We start from the raw sequence: 25,704 nt of genomic DNA on the forward strand, positions 1-25,704 counted from the left end.
CGGCCATGTCCCTGAGAGGGTCCGCCGTGTAGCTGGGAGAGCCGGCCATGTCCCTGAGAGGGTCCGCCGTGTAGCTGGGAGAGCCGGCCATGTCCCTGAGAGGGTCCGCCGTGTAGCTGGGAGAGCCGGCCATCGCACGCCCTGCTTCTCATCCCAGCCTTCGTGCTCATGCTCATTATCAAGCTGCCTTTGCCTCCCAGGCCTCTTTCTAAAATCCCTGGTGACCGGACCTCTGTTACCGGGGGCCCAGGGGCCAGAGACAGGCCAGCCGTGCAGAGAGTGACCGCTGGAAGAGTGTGGGATGGGGCAGGGGGCAGACATGCAGGAATTCTGCCGTGAACTTGAGGCCCGTCTGGAAAACCGCGGGCTGGCGCCGCATTTCATACCAGAAACAGCAGGTTTCTGAAACCTGGAGGCAGTTAGGGTCACTTTGCGGCTTTCACACCTTCAGCCAACGCGGAGACACGCAGCGCCTCCTTCTGGCTGGAATGTGCTGCGACAGCAGTGGGTCTGAAAGATATGATGGAAGCACATCTGTTGGGGGGGGGGGCTGTATATCAGTGGACTCAATCAGTCATTTCTACAGATAAGCAAAGATCTGGTTCCCCTTGTCTGCTTCTCTTGAATAATATGATTTTCGTTTTGTTTTTGGCAGTGTTGGATTGCGTGTGTCTCTCTGACTGTGTTTCCTCAGTCAGCCCACGAGCGAACGCCAAACGTGAAACGCTGTGAACGTACAGCAAACTTTTAGGGGATGTCTGACATCTGTCAAGTGGAAACAAACACATGGCTGCCTCCCATCTGCCCATGTAGATGCATTTTTAAGACATCCTGCTTTTTCTCTAATCCCGCCCCATGACCCGCACCCCTGCCCTGGCCCCGCCCCTTCCAGCACGCTGACCATCTACGGCATTGGCCAGGAGGACGAGGCCATGTACCAGTGCATCGCCGAGAACAGCGCCGGTTCAGACCAGGCTAGCGCGCACCTTGCCGTGCTGTGGGGCGACGGCCTGCCGGGGGCACCCTTGGGGGTGCAGGCCCAGGCCCTCTCCCCCACATCCATCCGGGTGTCCTGGAAGGAGCCAGTCCAGGTCACACAGGACATCATCGGCTACGTGCTTCACATCCGCAAGACAGCAGGTCGTGTGAACTCTCCAGCTGCCCTTTTTGGCTCCGCGCCATTCAACTTGACTCGCTTACGGTTGTTTACATTCACTCATCTGACTGAGGCTTTAGTATGAAGCAGAGGACAAGCCAGCCTGACTGTACATTAAGAGTCAGCCAGGTACGGATGAACTAGGGACCCTGGGTTCCTTTAAATCAGAGCTAGATAAGATTTTAACGACTCTGAGCTATTAGTTAAGTTCTCCCCAAACGAGCTTGATGGGCCCAATGGCTTCCTCTCGTTTGTAAATTTCTTATGTTCTTATGACATGGGCAAGATATCCGTGTGGGGACAGGATTTAAACAGCATCTAAAACCTCGGTGCAATGTGCTGAAGTCGGAGCATCCAGTTCGCGCCTGATGCCTGCAGTACAGCCTCAGTATCTCCTTCTAGCCACATATGAAGCTGTAATTAAAGCACCTGAGGAGGTTCTCCTGCACCACACTGATGGACATTCTGTGTTTTGTCATTCATTGACCATGAAGATTCTCTGCTCTTTAACCTGGAGCCTGTAGCTGCACAGTCAGCCACTTAACCACTTTCAAATTACATTTTTAATCTGGGATAGAGCAGCAGGACCCCCCTCCAGGGGAACTTGAACCCGTTACCTTCTGCTCACCTTGTTTCCTTCACAAATTCCATCCCTTCCCCTACAGCACCTTCCTGGCTCTGTTGACCAATCATCCAGGAGTCTCTGATTGGACAGAGCTCTGGTTTAGAGGATATGACCCATGTCAGGGTTGTTTTTACCGGAAGAGCGAGGGCTCGGCAAACACCCTGAGTTCTTGTGTCCCAGCCCAGTCGGTTGGATAATGAACGGCAGTGTTTCTCAATCCGGCCTTTGGGGACCCACAGTCGGTATATGTTTTTGCTCTGTCCAAGCTCTGTGGTAACTGGGAGGGAGCAAAAACGTGCACTGTCTGTGGGAAAAACTGAAGAACAGCTTTGGGGGCTGAACAGAAGGAGAGGCTTTAATTATGCCCCTCCGGCACTGAGCCAGAGCAGCGGGGCTGAGGGGTCTGAGATGGGGTCAGAGGTCATCCCCTGTCTGTCCACCTGACCGTGTCTGTCCTCTCCTCACTGTCACGTCTTGCGAACCGCAAAAAGCATGGATGACAGGAACGATGTCTTCGTGGTTTAACCCCCCATTTCCCACGCCTTCACACTCATAGACCCGCTGGAGATGGAGTACCAGGAGGCCGTGGGAAAAAGCACACTGCAGCAGGTGCTCAGCGACCTGCAGCCCTCCACCAGCTACACCTTCTTCGTGAAGGCCTACACCTCCCGGGGAGCCAGCAAGCCCTCGGACACGGCCGTGGAGAGCACGCTGGGGGAAGGTGAGTCTGTCGGCATAAGTCTTATGTTTGTTTGCACATCACCCAGGGTTGGGGGTTCGAATCCAACCTCTCTCTGAGAGAGGGGACAGGGGGCCGTGTGCCTCACAGGGACTGAAGACCGGCCCTCCTGGGCTGGCTTTGCCCTTGCAGTGCCGGCGCCCCCATCGCTGCATACGAGGGTGGTGAACGGGAGCACGGTGCAGGCTGTGTGGGAGCCATCGGGAAAGATGGGCCGGCACCAGGGGTTCAAGCTGTTCTACCGCAGGCTGCCCTCAGCCACCTTCACGGGGCCTCTGACATTCGGCCGCAACGTCACACAGTGTAACATCACACAGCTGGGTGAGTGGGGGGGTCCGTGCACACTATCACCGACTATCTGGTCAAAGCGTAAGCATGTTCTGGCATTCAAATTTCATGGGCAATATTTGCTATTATTAAAATGAACACAGGGGGCGCTGGACTTGAGTTTGTGGCCCTGTAAAATGGCCCCTTGTGCCCCCACAGAGCCGGCCTTGGTGTACGAGCTGAAGCTGCTGGCCTTCAACCAGCACGGCGACGGCAACGCCACCATGCGCTTCGTTTCCCTCAAGGAGGCCGTGGAGAAGTCAGGTGACTGCGGGATCATGTGACCATAGGGCATTCCTGTCTGTTCCGCATCTATTTGCTCATCTTTCATGTTTTGTGTGTCCCTAGTGCTAGACCCTCCGTGTGACTGCTTAAAGGATGAGCAGAGCAAGGCTTCCACCACCGGCATCATCGTCGGGATCCACATCGGTGTCACCTGCATCATTTTCTGTGTGCTCTTCCTCATGTTTGGTTACAGGGGGAGGTACAGTGTTTTTTTCACCCCCCTGGGGGTAATATTCAGATGGTATTAACTTTTGGCATCATTCCCAGAGCAATGATATTCAAAGGGAAGCCCAACTTCCAAAAACTGAAGTTCTTATTTATGTATAAAACCATGCATTGTTACTGTGTGGTTCCTAGCTCTGGTCTGTTTTCCATTGGTGGCTCCGGGTCTGAAAAGGATTGAACACCCATGTCCTTAATTTCTGGTGCATTTCACAGCAGTTTCGACTTCAGTACATTCATGTAGCACATATACTGCATTGTAGGTTGATGATGTGCAAGACCATGCAGGAGCAGCTGGCCACACCCCCAGAGGTTCGCAGTGATGCCCTGGAGCCTCCCGCGTACCACGGCAGCCTGTCTCTGAATGGGGCAGCCCCAGAAGCCAACGGGGCCATTCCGGACAAGACCGGTGTGGACAGCAATGAGCTGGGGAGAGTCTTCCTTAGGGACTCGCTAACTCAGCCATACCTGGTGAGTGGGGGCTGCGTCTGGGGGAATGGACAAAGGGCCTGCTGTTCGTCTTAGGATCACTCTCCTTTGATCTTCTCTTGGCATTTTTATAGTCCATTATCACTGTCTTTGTCAATCATCGATAATATCACCGTGGCTCATTTTAATAGCTACGCACAGTGACAGCACTGCACTGGGTTTTGGTCATCTTCGGTCATCTTTGGTCATCCTCTGTCATCCTCGGTCATCTTTGGTCATCCTTGGTCATCTTTGGTCATCCTCGGTCATCTTTGGTCATCCTCAGTCATCTTTGGTCATTCTGTCATCTTTGGTCATTCTGTCATCTTTGGTCATTCTGTCATCCTCTGTCATCTTTGGTCATCCTCGATTATCTTTGGTCATCCTCGGTCATCTTTGGTCATCCTTGGTCATCCTCGGTCATCTTTGGTCATCCTCGGTCATCCTTGGTCATCTTTGGTCATCCTCTGTCATCCTCGGTCATCTTCGGTCATCTTCGGTCATCCTCGGTCATCTTCGGTCATCCTCGGTCATCTTCGGTCATCCTCGGTCATCTTCGGTCATCTTTGGTCATCTTCGGTCATCTTTGGTCATCCTCGGTCATCTTTGGTCATCCTCTGTCATTCTCTGTCATCCTTAGTCATCTTTGGTCATCCTCTGTCATTCTCTGTCATCCTCAGTCATCTTTGGTCATCCTCTGTCATTCTCTGTCATCCTTAGTCATATTTGGTTATCCTCTGTCATCCTCAGTCATCTTTGGTCATTCTCTTTGGTCATTCTATCATCTTTGGTCATCCTTGGTCATCCTCGGTCATCTTCGGTCATCTTTGGTCATCCTCTGTCATCCTCGGTCATCTTTGGTCATCCTCAGTCATCTTTGGTCATCCTCTGTCATTCTCTGTCATCCTTAGTCATCTTTGGTCATCCTCTGTCATTCTCTGACATCCTCAGTCATCTTTGGTCATCCTCAGTCAGCCTCTGTCATCCTTGGTCATCTTGTACCATGTCCATGATGATTTATTAGTAGCCCCATGCACATTGATTTGCCCATTAATGGATCCCAGTTAGGGGGTCATAGAAGGCTTTCTGATAGGGTTAGCTGAAGAGAGCTTGCAAGTAGGATCTTCCATGGCTCTAAAATGCTGAGTTTGATGTTTTTGCTTGTAAACTTTGCCTGTTAGGGGACCAGAGTCCTTTCATGTGTGCCTGACATTTAACACTGTTGTTAGGATTCATCTCCCTCAAAAAATGCTCATATGGTGACCTTTGACCTTTCCCATCCATCTAAAAGAACCACCATCAACGGGGATCTTTAAAGCACCACCTGTTACTAAGGTGACTGTTGCGAGGTGCGGGAGAGCCTCAGACACTTTGCTTCCTGTACACTGTGGCATCTGTGTCCACAGATGGCGGGCGTGCAAGTGTCACACGCGCTGGATGAAACGCAGATCTCTATGCTGCCGTTGGAGGATTTCAGCCTGGCCGAAGAGAGTGAGAGCAAGTTCGGAGAGCCCCCGGGGGAGGCCAGCGATCCGTACGGCCAACCAGAAGAGGGGTGACAGGGTCTGTCTGTGACACTGCCACACCAAATGCTGCACCTCTGTTGGGACTGTTCTCAGGTCAACGTACACGTTTTTTCCAGCATTTTCTTTCGCTGTTAGTAAATACTGTTGGATGCGGTTCAGTTTCTTCCCAAAGGCCTCGGTTCTGTGCGTTATGGTGTCATTTGAGCGCTAGCCAGTGGAAGAAGGTATTCCGTTTTCTGTTTGACAGTTTGATAGGCTGTCAGTAACAGAGATCAAGCACCTCTCTGTCTCACCCAAACAATGTCACGAGACTAAATTAGCAAAGGCCTTCTTACAGGGATTTCGTGTGTGTGTATGTGTGTGTGTGTGTATACATATACATACACATATATATATATACATACATATATATATATATTTTCTTGTATATTTTTCATATGTATTCTCAGGACTTTTTGGTTTTGTTGTATTCATGGTTTTCTTTGTTGGCCTCCGTGCAGGTTGATGAGGACGCAGTGTAGACCTACCTCAGCCAGAAGGAGTGTTTGGTGGGAGGCTTTTCCCGTCTTCCCACATATTCTCTTAGGCATCACATAGTTCAGAAAAAAAAAGCAAACGCATTCAGCACTACCTCACACTTCTAAAAACACGCGCTCGCTTGTTCACTGAAGCAAGGGGAAAAAAGAATCCAACGTAAAGCACTTCCAAACGCTGAACTTAACATTCTACCTCAAGACAATGTTGCAGTTGTCGTTTTCGCTGTTCCTGTTATTGTTGTTGTTCTGACTGTCGTCGTCCTCACTATTACACCTCTGCTTCCGCGGTGAGGCCCAGTCACTGTGCCCACTATGATTTTTTTTTTTTAACCGCTCAGAAGCAACAGTTGATGTTTGAGGACAGTATTTTGTAAACAGGCCTTTTTCTTGCATTTTTTTTAGTTAACAGATTTATTTTAATTGAATTCTCTTTAAGTTTTAGTTCTGGCTTCATCTTTGAGTTACATTTGAGATTGGTTGCTTCTAATAACCACAAAAAAATGTACGCAGTTATAAAACATGGTTAAAATGGCGTAAGTCAATGGTTAAAAACACTGCTAAACGCTATCTTGGAATACGCATAGCCCGGGTATTTACAGATGTATGCATCGCCCTTTTCTGACAGGATGTCCTTTACCTAGGGAAGTTTGGTATGTCGTATGTGGAAAACTTAGTAACCATTCAAACTCCATTTGTCATGTATAAATGCTGTTTCCGCCTTACAGAAAAGAGGCATGCCTTTATAGATATGACCTTATTACCGTGATGACAATTCAGACAGGACTACTATTACCAAAAAAGCTCCATGTTTGCTGAAATACAGAATGTAATTCGTTCCTTAATATTTCCTCTGGAGGTTTGTAATACTTACAGACATAGCAGATTCAGACTGGTTTGAAATTATGGACCTAGTCAGTAATTGCTTCAATTACAATATATCCCCAGGTAGAGCTAATCCTGTCCAAATTGGGCTTATGAAGCGTGTGTCAAAGGCTGCAATATGTTTGTACGCAGAGGAGGGGGTTTGAAGCACACATTTATTTTTTATTTCCCAATGAGCAACAGTTGTCTTTGAGAGGTGGATCATGGGAAATGTAGTTATTGTCCTATACCATCCTTTTACATATATGCAGACACACTGTCACATGTAGACAACTAAACAGACAGGTGCATATGCATGCAGATGTGATCAGACACAGGAACACACAAACGCGCACACACACTCTTCCGGCATGTAGAAAAACGATGCTGTGTTAACCTACCTCAGCTTAATGTCACCAGGTGAGTGATTCAGGAAAACATCTCAAACTATTATTTATGCATTTATTCCAACATGTGGATGTGAAGATGTGTCTGTTCAAGACCAAACAATTTGTGAAGTGCAGGTTCTGTTTTCGCTGTTTCCATGTTTAGCTTGAATATGAATGTATAATTAAATTTTTGTTTATTATTGTTATTATGCCTGTGGTGTTTCTGATCTGCCTTGAGTAACTGGTGCCGGGTTATTAAAATTTACACAGCAAAATGTCCACCTTTTTCCCAGTATGGTAAACAAGGCACAAAGGCTGCGTGATTTCAGCTTTTCCGTTTGTCTGGCTGTTGACAGACGGGTGTCTGCAACCAGCAGGGGGCGTCAGTTTAGACTGACCCACAGTGCATAGCGCAATATTGGCTCCCGTAATAATAGCTGTCCCAGCTGCTTGTCCTTCAGCAGTACCCAGTAACTTTACTCAGTGTGTCTAAATGAACTGAAGTGTTTTTCTTGGGATGTAGACGAGTGAAGTGTTTGCTGTGGTCAATCCATTCATAGAGATGTTGTAGGGCGTCGATTACAGCTGCCTTTGGCTGTTGTGGCTGTTAATACGATCATATTTGGCCTATTTTTGTACAGTTGTGATGCATATTTCAGAGATCTATATTTATTTCACCACCATCTTGGTCCGGGTTACAGGAGACATGGACCAGTGTGTTTTTCTTTTCAGTTTGCAGATCTGTTCATTTTTATCTCCAATGTATTGGGGAATGAATGGTGTGTGAGTGTGCCCTGCGATGGGCTGGCCCCCCATCCTGGGTTGTTCCCTGCCTCGTGCCCATTGCTTCCGGGATAGGCTCCGGACCCCCCGCGACCCAGTAGGAAAAGCGGTTTGGAAAATGGATGGATGGATGGATGTATTGGGGAACGTCACACACATGAAACAGAAATTTATCGTCCATGTAGCAGTTGTCCGAAGACAAGGTTGAGTTGTAATTTTGAACTTCTTCTGAAGCGACATATTTAAAGTTCTGCATCCTGTTGTTATTAGCACTGCTGTGGATCCCTCTTAATTATGAGTAGGTACTTCTCAGGCTAGAGTTACTGAATTTACTGTTTATTGGGCTTTGCACTCTTCCTGGCCTCCTATGAGCTGACTAACTGGGATGCGCATTTGAGTTACGAAGGAGCCACATACGTCTGTTACTGGGTAGGGAATGGAAGGAGCTTCGGGTTGAATGAAAATGAACTCTCCGTCAGCTGATCCTCTTCCTCTTTTCGTGAATGGGCTTATTTTTGCTGTAGGTCAGGAAACTTGAGAGCAATGTGGCCTGCGGATGATCTCAGCCCTGGCTGCCCACGGTATCCAGCAGGCTTTTGAGGAGTCAGTAGAAGGACAGGAGGACAGACACACAAGTTCTCTCAAGATTACAACTCAAAAACTGCATTAGAGCTTTTGGAAAAAGCTCTTCCAGCGATGACTTACTGTGAGTCTCAGGGGTGCTGCCACAGTTATTGGAATGTTGCTATGTAACTGTGAAAGAACATTTATAGAGCTTGTCTTTTGTTGTCATATTTTTTTGAGGACTGCTTAATTTCACACACTGTTTGGCTTAAGATATGTGATTTGAATGGTCCGCATCTATAGCTATCTGGCTGTCTCTCTGCCAGTTTGAGTAAGTATTTATTGTTAATCTTCAGTCAGGACTACCGCAAAGTTGGTACCTTTAACACCTCAGTCCTGACTGTCCGTTGACTGAAGACTCTGCAGGATTATAGTACGTACAGGTCAACTTTCACTATGGTAAGCCTAAATAATAAGCTAATGTGTGTTTATTACTGTCACAGAATAACCTTGTCACCATCCCACCCTGGTCAGATTCTTCTCAAAGCAGCTCTTCCTCTGGCTTTGTGTGGCTGCCGCACAGTTGTGTGTAGGGTTTCTTGGGGGGGGTTAGTCTGTGTATGAAGCCCCTTATTGCCTTTAGGGAGGGGGCGCTGAGCTCACACATCTTCTAGGAGCCAGGCTGTTTTGGAGATACACTCCTGTGCTACAGGATTAAACAGTGAGCAGCGGAAATCAACAGGAAATAGCATGCAGACAACAGTTTTAGCATCCAGTTACAGAATAAGCATCGTCGAGAACGCGGGACTTTCCGGAATGTTTTATCAGGGAATCTGGTCTCCATAGCTGTTCTTCCTGTTTCAGTATTAAGTGTAACTCAGTCGAATCCGATGATTGTTGTGGTGTTTATTGGCTTGGGGCACACATACAGGTAGCAATACTATGGCTCTGTGATTCCATGTTCATCGTCCTCTACTGTGTTTATTTGGACCTACCAGTAACTGTTCGGTGTCCAGCATTACTGCCTGCAGTCGCATTTAATGCGTCCTTCATGGAATCGGCAGGCAATCGCATGAGGCTTTGTAGAGACTGGTTGAGATGAAATGCTGAAGATTTTTAGAAGGTTGCCATAATGTTTCCCAGTCACTGCTTCCTTTGATCAAAGGTATCATTCGTTCACTGAGTTGTCAGACTGATCCCAGGTCAGCACAGCCTCAGTATTTTAAGTGCCACCCACGTGAATCCTTATGTCTGTATATATGTATGAAAAAATAGACACTTCAAGTAGTTTGTACTGTTTTAGCATCCATGTGCAACAATAATGAAGGAAATATGAATAAACTAGATCTAGAAATAAAAGAATGTTTGTGTGTGTTTTTCATTCCTTACCGTCGTTGAATCTGCAAATGGCACGAAGCGGGGAGCTGGGGCACGGTAGGTAGGACTTACAAATCAATTTGTAACTTGCATTACATTGTTTTACCCCCGGGGGCGGCATGGTGGTGCAGTGGTTAGCACTGTCGCCTCACACCTCTGGGACCCGGGTTCAAGTCTCCGCCTGGGTCACATGTGTGCGGAGTTTGCATGTTCTCCCCATGTCGTCGTGGGGTTTCCTCCGGGTACTCCGGTTTCCCCCCACAGTCCAAAACATGCTGAGGCTAATTGGAGTTGCTGAATTGCCCGTAGGTGTGCATGTGTGAGTGAATGGTGTGTGAGTGTGCCCTGCGATGGGCTGGCCCCCCATCCTGGGTTGTTCCCTGCCTCGTGCCCATTGATTCCGGGATAGGCTCCGGACCCCCCGCGTCCCAATAGGATAAGCGGTTTGGAAAATGGATGGATGGATGTTTTACCCCCCTCCCCCAGTGTACTTTTCAGTACATTCACAAACCCTTAAAGACAGATAGAGGCTAATCAGAATCTTGCCAGCCAATTTTGTCCCCAGATTCCGCCTTTGACCCGACCGTGTCTAAGTGCTGCTCTACTGACTTTTCCCCTGAGTGAGATTTTAGAACCTCTGAAATCAGATACGGTTCCACGCCTCTCGCATCCTGTTCGGAGAGCCCCCCCACCATCTGCTGCTGGAGTTCGGACTTTAAAGATATTATCAGGGGGAAAAAAAGGTCAAAATTGGATGTATTACCATGGATTCATGTACATTTTGAGTGCTTTGCCACAGAAACCGTTTTGGGCTGAAAATTTCCTGTAACTATTTGTATCATCAGTTCTTATTTTCACATCTTATCTCCCCCCCCCAGTAACCTGTAGCTCTCCCACATACATCCTGAGGCATTTCTCTGAAGCTGCCTGAAATGTCCCGCTGTGCAGCCCAGGATGATACACAGAATGCTCCCGTCTGTGTGCATGTTTTCCGCTTTGCAAAGCTGGTGAGAGCTGCGTACCCCCCCCCCCCCCCCCAAAGTCTGGAGACCGCTACTCAGAACCAAAAAAAGTTCTTGCTTTAGAAACCTTTGTATCTCTACAGAAAGTCATAACTCCTCAGTTACTCAGAGAGCAGCTCAGTGTACTGGGCCTCCCATGACACTGGTTAATTGGGGTTCAGCTGAAGGGGGGGGGGTCTGCATTCACAACCCCCATCCTGCCCCTTTGGCGGGCGCCATTCGACTACTCCGGGGAGCCAAGCAGCCTGACGGGGTCAGAGGTCAGGCCGGCCACTCGCATTCTGGCATCCATTTGAGGTTTCCTTCTTTTTTTTTTAGCAGTAATGCCTCCTCGCACATCACAGAAAATGCAAGCCGCCGTCCCCTTTCAGTGATCCGTACATAGATGGCTTGGCATGCAGAAGACGCCGAGTTTAGGGTTCTATGAGCCTGCAGTAGCTCACCCCCGGCATTGGGACCCTGGATCCATGAGGCGCTGATGCCATCAAACAAAATCAGCTTCTCTCGAACATTGACTCTTAACAGGTGGAAATGCTGTATTCCAAAGTACATTTTATTTTTAATGTCAACACATTGTTGCCACAATGTATTTACAGAACCTGATGACTCTGATACAACCTACTAAATGCACTGATTTGCTTGCAAAACCTGCAGCATAAACAGCTTGATAGATATGATACAATGACTACAACATAAAACATGAGTAAATCAACAAAAGGCCAGCCACTGTCATTTTCATTTTTTTATTTAACACCCTCCGACCCCACCCCCTGAAAACGGCATGGAACTGTTCTAACACTGCTCTGTTCCATTTTCAGGTCCCCACAAAGATCTGTGAATGCAGTGAAAAAAATAAAAATGTCAAAAGTCTCATTTTTTTTGGTTACTTATAGTTGAGGTTAGGGCTGGTTGGGGGTTAAGGTGCGTAATGCTGGGACTAGTTTTCCCCATAGAAATGAATGGAGAGTCCTACAAAGATATAATTACAAACCTGTCTGTGTGTGTTTGTGTGTGCATAAGGATAGGTATACCCAATGTGTGTGTGTGTGTGTGTGTGTGTGTGTGTGTGTGTATGTATATATATATATTTATATATATATATATATATATTTATGTGTGTATGCACACACACACAGCCACCTCACTCTGCTGCCTTTCTCCTCCACGGTCATCCTAACCCCCCCCAGAGCCCCCAAATCCCAGCCTGACACGCTGAAGCAGCTCTGCCACCTCTCTTCCCTTTTCATGCCTGATGCATGTAGATGTGCCCAGACAGTTTGCCAAGGCCAAGCATGTAACGGAACAGAGACGTTGAAGGTATGTTGGCCCCTCTCTGCTCTTTCGGTTACATCCTTAAAATGTCCCTTACAATCAATTATTTGATCTCTGTTACCTATTGTGCTATTTAATTGAATCAGTTACTCTGAAAGCATTTTCTGGATGAAGGTCAGCATTCTGCGACTGTTATTTTGACGTTAACGATACTTCTGGTGGGACTGAGACTGCATTTGAGCATGTGTTGCATTTCAGCCTATCGCATTCCAGCGTGTGCCACATTTCAGCCTGTCGCATTCCAGCGTGTGCTGCATTTCATCCTATCGCATTCCACTGTGCGCTGCATTTCAGCCTGATGCATTCCAGTGTGCTGCATTTCAGCCTGTCGCATTCCAGCGTGTGCTGCATTTCAGCCTGTCATATTTCAGCGTATGCTTCATTTGAGCCTGTCGCATTCCAGTGTGTGCTGCATTTCAGCCCGTCGTATTCCAGCGGGTGCTGCATTTCAGCCCGTCGCATTCCCGCGTGTGTTGCATTTCAGCCTATCGCATTCCAGCGTGTGCTGCATTTCAGCACATTACATGCCACTGCCTGACACTTGGCTCACACAGCTCTTATTTCCCCTCTGAGGGTCTCTCCTGCAGCCTTGAGTTTTCACTCTGATGGTCAGTGAATGAACCCTGATAGTCTCACTTAGGGAGAACAAGTGAGCAAGCAAGAACCTCAAAGAGAATGCCTGTCCCTTCGTTAGCAAGAAATTGAATTAGATGATTAACCCCTGTGGTCTTCCTAGGCATTATTAAGGCTTGGAGCTGAACGTGTTCGGGGGGGTAGGGCCTCTGGAATGTGACACCCGGAGCTGCGACATTGCATCATTGCTGTGGATAGTGATTGGTGCCTTTAGACACCAGGCAGCCATATAAGCCAGAGTTTGCCAGGCATGTTTCTGGGAATTTGGCATTGAATTCAATGATTAAAACTCCAATGCACTGAACACACACCCTTTGCCCTGCTTGCCCTTGACCTGGCATCACGGTTTCTTGACATTACTAGACCAATTGGTGGGGGAAGGTAATAGTGTTATATTACTCTGCTCTGAACTAGGTTATTAAAATTTTGTGGAACACTGGTCAAGGAATTTCTAGTAATTCAAAACCTAGAAGAACATCAGTTCAATTGACTCCTGTTGAATGGAAGCAAATTAAGGTGCAATACTGCCATCTGGTGGTGAATTTACATGTAATCTTGGTTCTCTTCCTACCTTTTCTGGCTGATTTCTGCGTTTTGTTCTTTGGTTGATTGCCTGTAAGACTGCAGGACTTTCTTCAAGGCTGATGTTTCAGATATTTGCTTTTGACACTCCTGTCGATGCCTCTATCCTTCATAGGTTCCCCTTTAGAATCTTCAACGAAGTGCCTTTACTTCAAAGGTTTCTCCATTCATGTCTTTCATTACGCATTCTCTTGAATGCATTCACCGCTAATTGTATCCATGCCTGATCTTCCTCCCATGAATCGCAGTGTATCAGGATCAGCTTAGTAAATGGTGCGGAGAAGGTGAAGGGAAGAATCACTTCTGTTTATAGACGTGATTTATTGGTAGTGATTTTCTCAAGACAGGTGTGTGGCAAGCAATAAATGACCCCCCTCCTGTCACCTCATTCTAGCTCCTAGCCCCCCCCCCCACACAGTCCCAGCTACCCCCCCCCCCCCCCCCCATGGGGGCTGCAGTTCATTTTCTCTTTTCTCCTGAAGGTGGGAATATGATCCTCTGGAGCAGGTCACACAAAATCAGTTCAGCTCTTTCTGCTCCACCATATTCCGGAGAGTTTTCTACAAAGCAGTATTTCTTCATTAGCCAGATAACTTAAGCCAAATGTAAGGATTGTCCAATAAGAATGTTACGTTTGGCTTAAGTTATCTGGCTAACTGGGAATTTCTGCTTTGTGGAACACCCCTCACCTCCTCATTGCCTCTGTTTGTCCAAGATGATTTATCACTACAACCTAAAAATCTCTCTTCAGGTGTCACACTGCAGTCCGTTCCTAGTCCTGCTGTGTCCCTTGTCACTCTTAGATCTTTCTTCTTATTATTATTATTGTTGTTGCTTCTTCTTGTTGCTGTTTGTTGTTATTGCTTGTTGTTTGTTGCTAGGTGCCATTGATTGAGTTATACAGATGACGTTTCTCCAGGGTGTCCTGTCTGCTCCATGAGCCTCCAGTCTTCCCAGTGGCATGTTCATTCTTCTGAAGGTTATTACTGGGAGATCTTTATCATTACTCAGACTGCAGGTTTCTTCCAGCTTCAGTATTTGTCTCCATGTGGATGTTGACTGGCTCCCTGGTAATACACAAAGACAGATGTTCAGGTCCCTTTGCAGGACAGCCTGTCACATCTCACTCTGTGTTTTTACGTTTCTCCCGTAGGCGCTCTGAGTCCACTGCTTGAGCACACACCGTGGATCGATGCCGTGCGGACGTGCGACATCGTCATCCCACGGGAGCAGAGGGAACGTGGGGTGAGGCTGCATGCTGTTTACGCGCATTAGGTTAAAGTGCCTTGTGTGTAAAAGCCATGTCATTCATTCGTAATCTCTCTCTGAATACTGCCTCCCTAACAAACTGCTTCCCCTTTCATCAGAGGTGGTCATTATCAGTGAGCTGACAAAAAGAAGCACGGACTCCGTCGCTCTGTTTGGTGGCTTTTTTCCCAGTGAAAAAAATCATTATTTGTCATTATTTTCACCACCCAGCTGCCTCTGAACCCTGGCTAGGCTTTGGGAAATTCACCTGAGCGATGAAGACAGGCTCCTCTTTGAAAACATCGCGGCAATGAGACGGAATATGTGCCACATAAAAATAATAGCTGTCACTCCCCTCCATCAGCTGCAATCACAACGATTGCCCTAACCCTTCGGTTCCTCATTACCGCCACCTACATCAAATTACGGGCTCCGCTGTTGAATTATTCATCACGCATAACTTAAGCCTTGCTGGTGGGGATGAAAGCACAGTGAATCCCATGGCTGCACCTGTCCTCAGTGTCTGATCTCCCGTGCGTTACGGTTTTTTACAATCTCACTCTCATGCTGGTGTACACAGCGTCCACTGTGGCATTGCCGGTGAGACGCTCCCTAGCCGGCGAGACGCTCCCTAGCCGGCGAGACGCTCCCTAGCCGGCGAGACGCTCCCTAGCTGGCGAGCCCCATCTGATGTAGGCAAACGGGATATATTTTGGTGGATCACAGAGATGATACCCGCCAGTGCTAGATTGTGTAGGTTCTTGCAGCCTGTGATTGTGTTTTGAACGATGTTGGGACTCACAAGAGTGTCTGGTGTTTACTCCGGTCCTACCTCCTCCTGTAGTTCTACTGTCTGAAGAGCCTGGACTCTGGACACACACACATACTCACACACACACACACACACACAGACAATGATTTATTTGCTGCAAAGAGAAAACTACTTAATGAGACTATAACATGGGTACAGTCCATGTAGAAAGTGTGCATTAAGCGATTGCTCTTATTCAAATTGCTCATCCAACTCCCTGTCACCCGCCCAAAAAAAATTAGAAAAAAATGTAGACAATACAAGAGAAGACAATAGAGGCTGGCAGTCTCGCTCAGCCCCAAAAACATTTGACAGACATAATTTCATTACTGGCTTCTACTTTGCATTTCAATGACTGCCTTGCCATAAATGACTTGGTACAGGGTGATACCTGTCATGGCTCATGCTGCAGCAGGACTGTAAATATACCAGCTGACTTCCTCACTGAATTGTGATTGGCTGTTAGCTTACTGGAGAGACTCTATCTGGCTGGCCAAAATTGAAGAAATTCAAATTCCTGGAGAGACCTCTTCTGTTGTTCCACTGAAGCATCATTAGGCTAATAATTTCTGATAAGCCCCACGGATGTAATACAAGATCTTTTAATGGATCCTTAAAAGTCTATGCATCCATCTTCTAAATGCTTATACTAGTCAGGATTATGAGTCCTTCTGATGTAAAAATCCATAGGAAAATATTCCACACACTTTTTAATGTGTGCTCCAATAACTAACTATGTCTTCTGAGGTTTCCACAGAAAAGATTTTTTTCCCTCTTTCCTGATTTTTTCGTCACAGAAATGCAATGATCCCCTGTAATGCAGCGCACTGAGCTGCAGGAGGCGCTCTTCCTCACGTTCACCATGACGGTCATATGTCAAAGGAAGGTCCCCATTGGGACCTTATCCTGCTAAGAACAATAACTAACCATCCAGGAAAAGCAGGCCGAACGGGAGATGATGGATGATTGTACTTAAATGCAAAATGAACCACAAATCAATTAAGAAGCTGGATTAGAAAATGATGGGCGATCGATCTGCTCCTCTGATGGCCGCAATGCTGCTATTGGGTTGTGGGGTTATTGCTTTCTGCGGTTTCGGCTCTGTTAGCCGGTCGGGGGGGGGGTCAGTGTAGAGGATGAGAGGGCAGTCTCAGGTACAGGTCTGCTGAGCCCAATTACATTGAGATAAGTCACACAAAGCTGGGCTTTTAATGAAGATGCTTTCGGAGAGTGTGTGGGGGGTGTGGGAGGGTTAGGGATTTCTCTCATTCCGACAGCATCTGATTCCAAGACGCGAAATCTCTGCTCAGGTCTTACCCTGCAGTCTGTTCCTGGTCTCAGCTGGCATTCACCCTGATCCCTGTCTCCTCTGGGCTTTGCGAATGTCAAGGGGAAAAGTGAAGGTAGAGAGAGAGAGAGAAAGGCAACCCTCTGTGGACGCAGCTTGGAGCGTAGAGACGGCTCTCTCTCCTCCGCTGTTGCTTTAATCTCTCTGACCCACGGTATCCCTGATGGATATTAGCCACAGGGGTGGGAAATCTGTTGCAAAGAGAAAATGCAGCTCTCTGTGACCTGACCCCCTACCTTTCAAAACGGCCCCCGTCTTTGTGTGTGTTGAAATGTTTCTGGCCAATGGGGCTCATGCGCGGCCTGACGCCGGCGAGGGGGAAAGCACTCAGGCAGTGGGTGTCGGGGGCTCGCCTGCGTACCGCCCCACTGATCTGGAAAATGAGATGAGGATAAAAACTAAGTAAACAGAGGACAAATAAACACACAAAATAACAAACGAAGTGAGACTGGGACGGGATTAAAGCGAGAACGAGCAGCTGCCTTTTGCGGGGTGAAGCACGGAGCCACCTCTCCTCACAGCACAGTGGCCAGTGTTCACTGCAGGGACTCAATCATCCCTGTGCGTCACTGCTATTTAAAAGCTAGGAGGGGAGCATGAAGAGCTCTGTGGCACTCCAGCGGGGAGGGTCACCTCCCTCTGCGGGCTCGGCACCCCGACACCACCACAGGTGGAACCTCGAGGATTCTCCCATGGCCCAAACAGCGGTCACACGGGCCCACCCTCTCCATCGCGGAGAGAAAGCGGCTGACAGGGAACAAGGCGTAGCCCCCCCCCCCCCTCCCCCAGGCTTGCGCTAAGTAGCACGGCTCTTATCGTGCCAGATGAGGTCAAGGGACCACAGGAGAGTAAGCAGCGGGCATGAGATAGATGTGAGGAGCCCAGTCCCATCCCTGCTGGTCACTCCTGCTGTGCTGAGATTTCTTCACAGAGTTCCTCTCCGACAGCTCGCACCTGCTGAGAAGGATAAAGAACATATTGTACCTGCTGCTGTTTGAGTGTTATGAAAGTGATCTGGAAAAGAAAGGTCTGGCTGGGCCATTGCGGGCCTGACATTGTTTCTGTGTGTGTGTGTGTGTGTGTGTGCGTGTGTGTGAGCTTGCACGGCCTCCTTTCTTTCTATATCAGTGTGTTGCCATTTGCCAGAGTGGAAGCGGCGCTTTCAGAGTAACAAAAGACTCTTTTCCTTCAGTGTTCCAGTCGCTGCAAACTCCCGCTGATCCCCTTTACAAACAGGCGCTGCCTGCGGAGAAGAAATCAAAGAATTAATAAATAATGCAGCATGAGAGACGATTTATCAAACTCGGCAAGCAAAGCCATCCAGTGTGGACTGTGGTAGAATTTATTTTGACATTTTATGTTTTTTTGTTTTTTTTGTCCAGCATAGATATGGTCGTGTGACTGGAACCCCTGAGGGCAAAATCACAATGCTGTGCAAGCCTCCTTTCAGCGTAGCTGCCACAGAAAATACACCGATTTAGGAAGGACCCCCCCCCCTCATGAATAGCAGTCCATCTGATTTGCCTGTAGCAAATTCTGAAGAACCCTTGAGGGAATGAGATTCCTCGCACCAGACTTTAAACCAACAATCCTTTGTTTTATCATTCACTCTAAATATCAGCTTTCCATCCCCTGCAGTCTGCTACCATCCTAACCTTTATTTCAGTTCTACAGCATACTCACATAGGCGGCAACATTCTATTCTTTTCTTTCACGTATGATCCGAAAAATTCAGTAACAGACAATGCTAGTCTACTTAGTTGACTGTGTGCAAACTGCCAAAACGTTGGGCGTATCCCTGATACTCCCTCCAACACTCGTACGTCCACTGGCACACCACACCACTCAGCCACAGCACTCACACGAGCACCCTCAGCAAACCCCGAACGCACCATCAATCTCTCTGGAGTCCCGGGCCCCTCCCACAAACTCCAGCGAGGGGCCCGATGTGTCCCCTTCACCGCCAGCTGCACACCGCCGGCCTCTGTCCTCTCGCACCACTCCCTGTGCTTCACTGCCATTAGACAGATGGCACATTGTTAGTCCACGGGGTAAAACAAAAGCAGGCCCCCAAAATGTTAAATTAGCTTTAATTGGGTAATTAGGCCAATTGAGAATGAACCATTTAAAGTGGGAAACATGTGGGACTTGAGTGTTGGGACTGGTGTGGACTGATTTACTGAGATGCACCACTATTAATAATGTAAAATCAGAAAAAGTCATTATATATATATATATGTATATATATATATATATATATATATATATATGATAAGAGATTATTGCATTTTCTGTGGCATTTCGTGCCACCTAGTTGCTGTGCCTGTAGCCATGAGCTTCAGCTAGCTGTGTGTCATGGTCTGCTGTCTTGTGGTCTGCTGCCGACTTTCTCACACATCTGTATCTTAAGTCTCAACACAAGTTTTAATATAAATTAAGAATCTATACTTTCCAGTATGACAAGTATTCTGTCACTGAAAATGAAATAATGAATAATTAATCATAGATAATATTTATTTGATATGAAAGAAAATGTGCTCTATCTTATTGTACAATAACGCTATTTAAAATGTGCAAGGAATCCATCATACGTCCATTCATCATCTAAAAGCTTATTCCTGGTCATGGTTACGGTATGGGTAATAATGATAAAAGTAATATTAATTTTTAAAACAGCTACACTATATATTTGTGGAGCTTGATCAAATTTTTGGATGAAGTTGGCCTTATCATAGATGATCTTCTGCTGTACATACTAATGTCTGAATCGTAGGAACTTAGCCATTAGCCATGTCATGAATTATTCCCTGTCATTAATTAACGAAAGTAGAGGTTATAGTCTTCTATCTGCTTGACTGACGTCAGGCAGAGAAGGCTCCCTGCATTCTGAATACACAGCGACTCCTAACGGACGGGTAGCGTAATATTCGGTGTCCCGTTTTCTCAGGCTCAACGGGAAAATGTGCCTTTCGGGGACCAGAGGCGTCCACGCAACTGAGAATCGCGGTGTCGAACACTGACTCACAAATAACCCGTAATATGTTTTATGTTAAAGTCTTATAATCAGCTTCAGTTACCTTGAGTCTCGGATGGTTTTCACACAATACAGCGAATGAATACAGTGGCTTGTTTTTAAGAACATTTTGACCATGTTTTATGAGCAGGACATTGCTAAACATATTTTTCTTATAATTCCTGTCATATCTGAGTCGATTCATGTAATGCTTAACTGTGTATTTATCAGACCACATATTCGTATCGTATTTCTCCGTAACGGATATTTTGCCAGATGTTCCAAAACGTAGCATATTTAGATAATATACGTAGGGTGACGATCATAAAAACAGAAATCACTGAATATTTTTGTCTAACTGTTGTTTTTCGCTGTATACTGCAGTGCAGCTCCTCCTGGCGCGGGGCGAAGCCGCCGCCGATCGTACTTCTTGATTCTGCACATCCCACAGACGTTCGATTGGACTGAGATCAGCGGCATACGGAGGCCAGGCCAGCACCTTTAACTCTGCATCATGTTCCTGAAAGCATTCCCGAACAGTTCATGAAGTGTGGCATGATGTATTATCGTGCTCTAACAGGCCACTGCCGTGGTATAACTCAAATCACCCTGCACATCAATGCACGGACTCTGGGGTTCCCAGCAGAACATTTCTGCCCCGGGCTCTGTGCACTGTGCGTTGTGACATTTTACCCCCGTAACCAGCATTAAAATTATGTAGAGTTTGTGCAACAGTAGGCCCATGTTGGTTTGTGCACAATCCGCATCGGTGACTCGTGGCCGCACGACACCCTGTCAGCAGGGTCAATTTGGACTTTGGCCTATTCCTTATCCATTTAACATGTCGAGTATGAGTATTGAATATTAGCGTACGATCTCATAACATATCCCAGACCTTGCCGTTTTTACTATAGTCGACAATATTCGATTAATATCGGTGTATTCTGGCTCACCGGTATAGATTTTGTTGTTTTAAAAAACGGCATTCCGAAGAGGGTTATAGCCGTGAAATTAAAATTTGTTAGACAAAGGGGGAGTGGGGTAATGCAAAATAAACAAACAAACAAAAAGACATTGCAAGTAAGTGACCTAATGCCGCCTGCTCAGGCTCCGCGGTGGACAGTCCTTCTTGGGGGCTTAGCATGATACGCCGATGCCTGTTGCATGTTAAGAACAAGTGAGTTATGTAAAGTACATGTGAGTTAGCACGAGATTTAATGTTAGGACTGGATGAAACGTGACAACTTTGCAAGGGAGTAACGGCCGCTCAGGCGCGTCGACGGACGGCTCTTTCTGGGGGCTTAGCCTGATCGTCCGTACATCCATGTCTGGTGCGTTTAAAGTGCAGGTGAGTTAAATGGTACCCGGAGAGAGAGGAATTGGTCAAATAAACAATTAAAGAATAAGAAAAGGCACGGACACTTATCTTAGTATTATGTTCGCCGGTATTTTAGTTTTATAGTATTATGACATACTTGCCTTCAGTTTAGCTTCTGGCTAAATCGGATTTCCTGTAAGCTATCGGACGGGCTTACGGAGCGGAAAGGGGAGCTTGGCTTGCTGCTGGTCGGATAACCTGCTTGCTTCGCCTGCTGGGAAATGGAAATAAAATCACGGGAGTATTTTTAGCTGCTTCTGAAAAGTGTAGAGAGCCGGAGTAAACAGACACAGTTTGGGACCTAAAGAAATGTAGCTAATAGATTCCGGTGCAGCTTGACAACCTGACAGTACAACGCTAAAGACGGCGCTAGCATATATGGTGGCGTTTGTGTGGTATGTGATTGAATAAATAATCACAAAGATTGTAAATTATTCACTTGTAATCGAGATCGAGTCTTGTGATGAACGCCCTGGGTCCTTTGGTCTGGATTTTAGCTGTAAAATGACTGTAATATGCCGGTCGTGGCTTAAAAGCAGTTGGCTGCAGGTTGGTTGTACATCGAAGTGGAGAAACACCTTCTTCTTGTTTAAGTGTGTCACAGGTTTATATACAGGTTTAAGTATGGCGATAGCTGCAGACTTATCACTTGTCACGTTTAGGGGTCGTGAATTTTCAGACTGATTCCGATGGTTTCACTGCTGCTCCGAGGCCCGGACGGTAATGTATTGGACGGCGATCTCACCTAGCTGTCTTCCCTGCCTGCCTCCCTGCCCAGTGCCGGGAATGCAGCCGCCACTCCCACCGGCCACGGTCAGAGAGCTTGTGCGCTCCTGCCTGCACAGGGACCCCGTGGCGGCCGATCTGCGCTGTAGCCTCTTCGCGGCCGCCGCCCTGACGTACAAGCGCGACTCCGTCCTGCGACCCTTCCCCCCCCGGTATGCCAGTGAGGACAACAAGGAGTTTGAAGCTCTGGTGGGTTTGTGATGATGGCCCGAGAGGGATTCGGGCCACATCACGTTTCTTAATCGATATAATTCATTGTGGTACAATGGCAGGTAGTGTATTTGTTAATGACTGAACACAGTTTCATCTTTACAAATACAACCTGAGGTTAATATTTAGTGGTTTATTTGAGTTCAAGATTCATTATTTAAGGAGAACTGCAATGTATCCAGGAAGTGGGTAGTTTTGTGCAGGACCAATGGGAGTGTGTGGATGCTGAGGGGCTGTTGGTAACAGCTGCTTAATTTGAGTTCAGTAGAATACCAAACTGTTGAAATTAATGATGAAGGTGAACTCAGTCGAAACCCTTCCTTCCGCCTTGGAGCTGAATCCGTGCAGGTGATGATGCGGGTCTCCTTGCCCACAGCTGGCGGATGTGAGCTCCTTGCCCGGAGTGCGTGAGCTGGTCAGGTTGGGTCCTGGAGAAGGAGAGCATCATTTGGCCCTGGCTCACTGGGTCCTTTCCTCCAGGAACTTTGCTGTGAGGACATTGCAGAGGGATGAGGTGAACAGACATGGCAGCCACTACTGTCAGCTGATTGTGTGAGGTGTAGATGTGCTGAATGTACACCATTGTCCCCCCTTCTTTCTTGTGCCAACCTTACTCTTCCAATTTTGCCAGTATTCAAGAATTCTGGAGTTGACTGGGAGTGAGGGCACTTCCATGCCTTCCCCGGACTTCCTCTTTGAACTGGAATACTGCAGCCAGATGAACGCTATGTTCGAGAAGACCAGGGATGGACGGGATGTCCTCTATGCGTTCCACGGCAGCCGACTGGAGAACTTCCACTCCATCATTCACAACGGTTTACACTGTCATCTCAACAAGGCTTGTTGTCTCCTTAAACCTTTTAAGCAGTCAGGGGTCGTTTCTTTCAAACATGTAAAATGTACAGGTGATCACCAGCCCTGGTCCTGGACGTTTAAGAAGCCGTTGTTTTTTTAATAGTAGGAACAGCCAGCAGTTGTTGTTCTTTATTTTAGAGTGCATTTTGGCGGTCTGAGCAGAAAATATAATTTCTGCATTTAAATTATATAAATATCAAGTAAAAGGGAGCATTAAGACTTAATTGTCATGTCATTGTTCTGAAACCATTTGCAATAGCAGCAAAATATCCCCTGAATGTGGGCTCTCCCAGAGCAGGATCGACAACCATTGCTTGTAGTGTGCGGTTAAATAAAAACAAACCGAAACTTCAGTTCAGAAATATCAGTTTATCAGACCCATGTGTTAGTTTTGGTACTGAAACAGGCAGTTGTCTGACAAGTAAGGAGAAGAGCTAGCAGTAGCCGGGTTTAGCAGCACAACAAACAGACCTGGTGAGGACCTTGGCTGGCATGTGACTGTTGACATTTTACTTTACAGACTTCACTGTTTGGCGAAGGTACTTACCTCACCAGTGACCTCAGCCTTGCTGTCCTCTACAGTCCCCATGGCAACGGGTGGAGGGAAAGCCTTCTGGGGTCACTGCTGAGCTGTATCGCGGTGTGCGAGATCATAGATCACCCTGACGTTAAATGCCAAGTAAAGATGAAAGGTGGGGCTTCGCGCGGGATGAGAGGTCACACTCTCTGGCATCCGTATGGGTGACTGTCGCTGAGCGGATGCTAACTGGAATGTCCATACAGACTCAGAGGGCATTGACCGCAGACGAGCGAGGGCGAAGAACAGCGAGGGTGGAGAGGTTCCCCAGAAGTACTTCGTGGTCACAAACAACCAGTTGCTGAGAGTGAAGTACCTCCTGGTGTACTCTCAGAAGCGACGGAGCACCAGGTGAGGGCCACTCGCCGCCCGCCGTGACCCGGCAGCTCTGGAGGCTGGCGGAAGCCTCACGTTTGGGGAAATCCTGATGTGAGACGTGGCCCAGCTGTGGGTATGACAGCCGTGTGGGGCTCCTGTTTCTGTCTGCTTGCAGGCATCCCCACGGATCCTCCTGGCTGGCCAGACATTACTTCATCATCACCATGAGCCTCTATCTGCTCCTCCTCGTGTTCATCGGTGCCTTCAGCTCTGCCGGTTTCCAGGCCTTCTGGCACAGACTCTTTCGCTCATAAAGGAACCTCCTCCCCCCCCACACACCTCTTTCTGTCTACATCCTAAACCAAGTGCCTTCATTCCTTCCATGTGGAGTTATTTACTCTCTGGGGTGCCACACAAGAAGTGCACGCTTTCTTACGTGTTTGTCACTTTTGCATGTTCAGGGGTTTTTTTTTGTGTGTGGGGGGTGTGGAATCCTTTGTTCCATTTGTATCTCAACCAATTTAGGCATTATTTTAATGAGTGAAAAAGCCTTGATATTTTCCACTACACTTAGTTTATCTTTGCTTAAGGTTACACATCCTTCAAGAGAACAGCAGGAATGTGGGAAAACGTTGTGAATGATATTGCTGGTCATTTGAGGATCTCGGCAGTGATGACTCCATGTGTTAGGACACTCTGCCCAAGATCAGTAGGTCGCTGGTTCCGATCTTTGTTCAGTGTCAGCTTGCTGTCTGACGCTTGGTCTCTGAGGTTCTCATTTTCTCTGTCTTGCTACCTTTACCATTGTGACAGCGCTGTAGAACGTGGTGGTGTAATCCCTAACACTTGATGGAAACACACCAGGATCAGTGTCATCCTACCTGCCCTGTTAAAGACCTGAATCATCACTGAGCTTGGATATACCATAGTGCCACAAACCACGACAGCCCTCTGCTGGTGCTCCAGTGTGGTGTGCACTAGAGCAGTGTGTCCCAACCTGGTCCTTGGGGACCCACAGACGGTCCACAGTTTTTTGGGGGGTGGGGGGCAAGAACGTGGACTGTCTGTGGGTCCACCTCCAAAGGAGACAAGGGTGCAAGTGGCGTTTTGTAGCATCTTTTCCAATGATGGGATTTCACTTTGGTGGTTCTTGTCAAGTGTGCTTCTCAGTTTGCCGTCCTCGATGTATCGCGACCTTCAGCGGGTCAGACAGGCCAGTGAGTCACGCTTTGCTTTGTGTGTCCTGCATGTTAGATGTTGTCCTTTGTCACACAATGTAGTCATCAACCACTGAATGTCATTACCTTGGGTGGGGGGTACTTCTCAATACCTCTTCTGATGCAGGCTTCATTAATTCATGTTACCTAATATCTTATCCATTTGAATGTTTGTATGAATAACTGTATTTTTACTTTAATACCAAATGAATATTAAATCAGTTTTAGTTCGTTCATCATGGAGTTCGTCGTGGAAGCAGTTCCTGAGACGGATGTGTTGACATGTCAGGAGATCATCTGCCTGTTCCCAGCCGTACAGCTCGTCCCGTTCTCTGCATTTGTCGGTGCTGTGGATCTCGGCCCACGTGGGCTTTGAGCTTGTTTGCCTATTATTTTCTTCACTAGGCTGTCCTGAGGATGCAGAAACGAGGAACAGTTTTATTGTGTGTTTCTCCTGAACACGTCTTGGACGAGTCAGGTCACATGGTATCAAAGGAAAATGATCCGGTGCAGTGT

General features: G+C 47.3%; 2 protein-coding genes across 7 annotated transcripts in view; both read left to right on the plus strand.

Annotated features, from left to right (window-relative positions):
• LOC125705978 (immunoglobulin superfamily DCC subclass member 3-like) overlaps positions 1–7,340 on the plus strand; it is a 36,784-nt gene extending 29,444 nt beyond the window's left edge. For 2 of the 4 annotated variants that reach the window (XM_048972387.1, XM_048972388.1), the window contains 7 exons: positions 893–1,140; positions 2,338–2,502; positions 2,653–2,841; positions 3,007–3,111; positions 3,196–3,331; positions 3,618–3,825; positions 5,229–7,340. In XM_048972387.1, the coding sequence (XP_048828344.1) occupies positions 893–1,140; positions 2,338–2,502; positions 2,653–2,841; positions 3,007–3,111; positions 3,196–3,331; positions 3,618–3,825; positions 5,229–5,381 (1,204 nt within the window). In that variant the 3' untranslated portion in view covers positions 5,382–7,340. The remainder of the gene's footprint in view (positions 1–892; positions 1,141–2,337; positions 2,503–2,652; positions 2,842–3,006; positions 3,112–3,195; positions 3,332–3,617; positions 3,826–5,228) is intronic. The other 2 variants (XR_007381809.1, XM_048972389.1) reach the window with 2 other exon arrangements.
• A 13,701-nt stretch (positions 7,341–21,041) lies between these two features.
• On the plus strand, positions 21,042–25,424 carry parp16 (poly (ADP-ribose) polymerase family, member 16). 3 transcript variants are annotated; one of them, XM_048972695.1, is made up of 7 exons: positions 21,042–21,195; positions 22,004–22,200; positions 22,598–22,735; positions 22,853–23,059; positions 23,597–23,768; positions 23,860–24,004; positions 24,147–25,424. In XM_048972695.1, exons 2-7 carry the CDS (start codon positions 22,012–22,014, stop codon positions 24,283–24,285), a joined length of 990 nt encoding a protein of 329 aa, XP_048828652.1. In that variant the 5' UTR covers positions 21,042–21,195; positions 22,004–22,011; the 3' UTR covers positions 24,286–25,424. The 3 variants fall into 3 exon arrangements, with proteins under 3 accessions (XP_048828652.1, XP_048828654.1, XP_048828653.1); XM_048972697.1 differs by lacking the exon at positions 21,042–21,195 and adding an exon at positions 21,200–21,259; XM_048972696.1 differs by lacking the exon at positions 21,042–21,195 and adding an exon at positions 21,272–21,620.
• Positions 25,425–25,704: the final 280 nt, after the last annotated feature.

Source organism: Brienomyrus brachyistius, chromosome 13, assembly GCF_023856365.1.
Source record: "Brienomyrus brachyistius isolate T26 chromosome 13, BBRACH_0.4, whole genome shotgun sequence".
Taxonomy (NCBI): Eukaryota; Metazoa; Chordata; class Actinopteri; order Osteoglossiformes; family Mormyridae; genus Brienomyrus; species Brienomyrus brachyistius.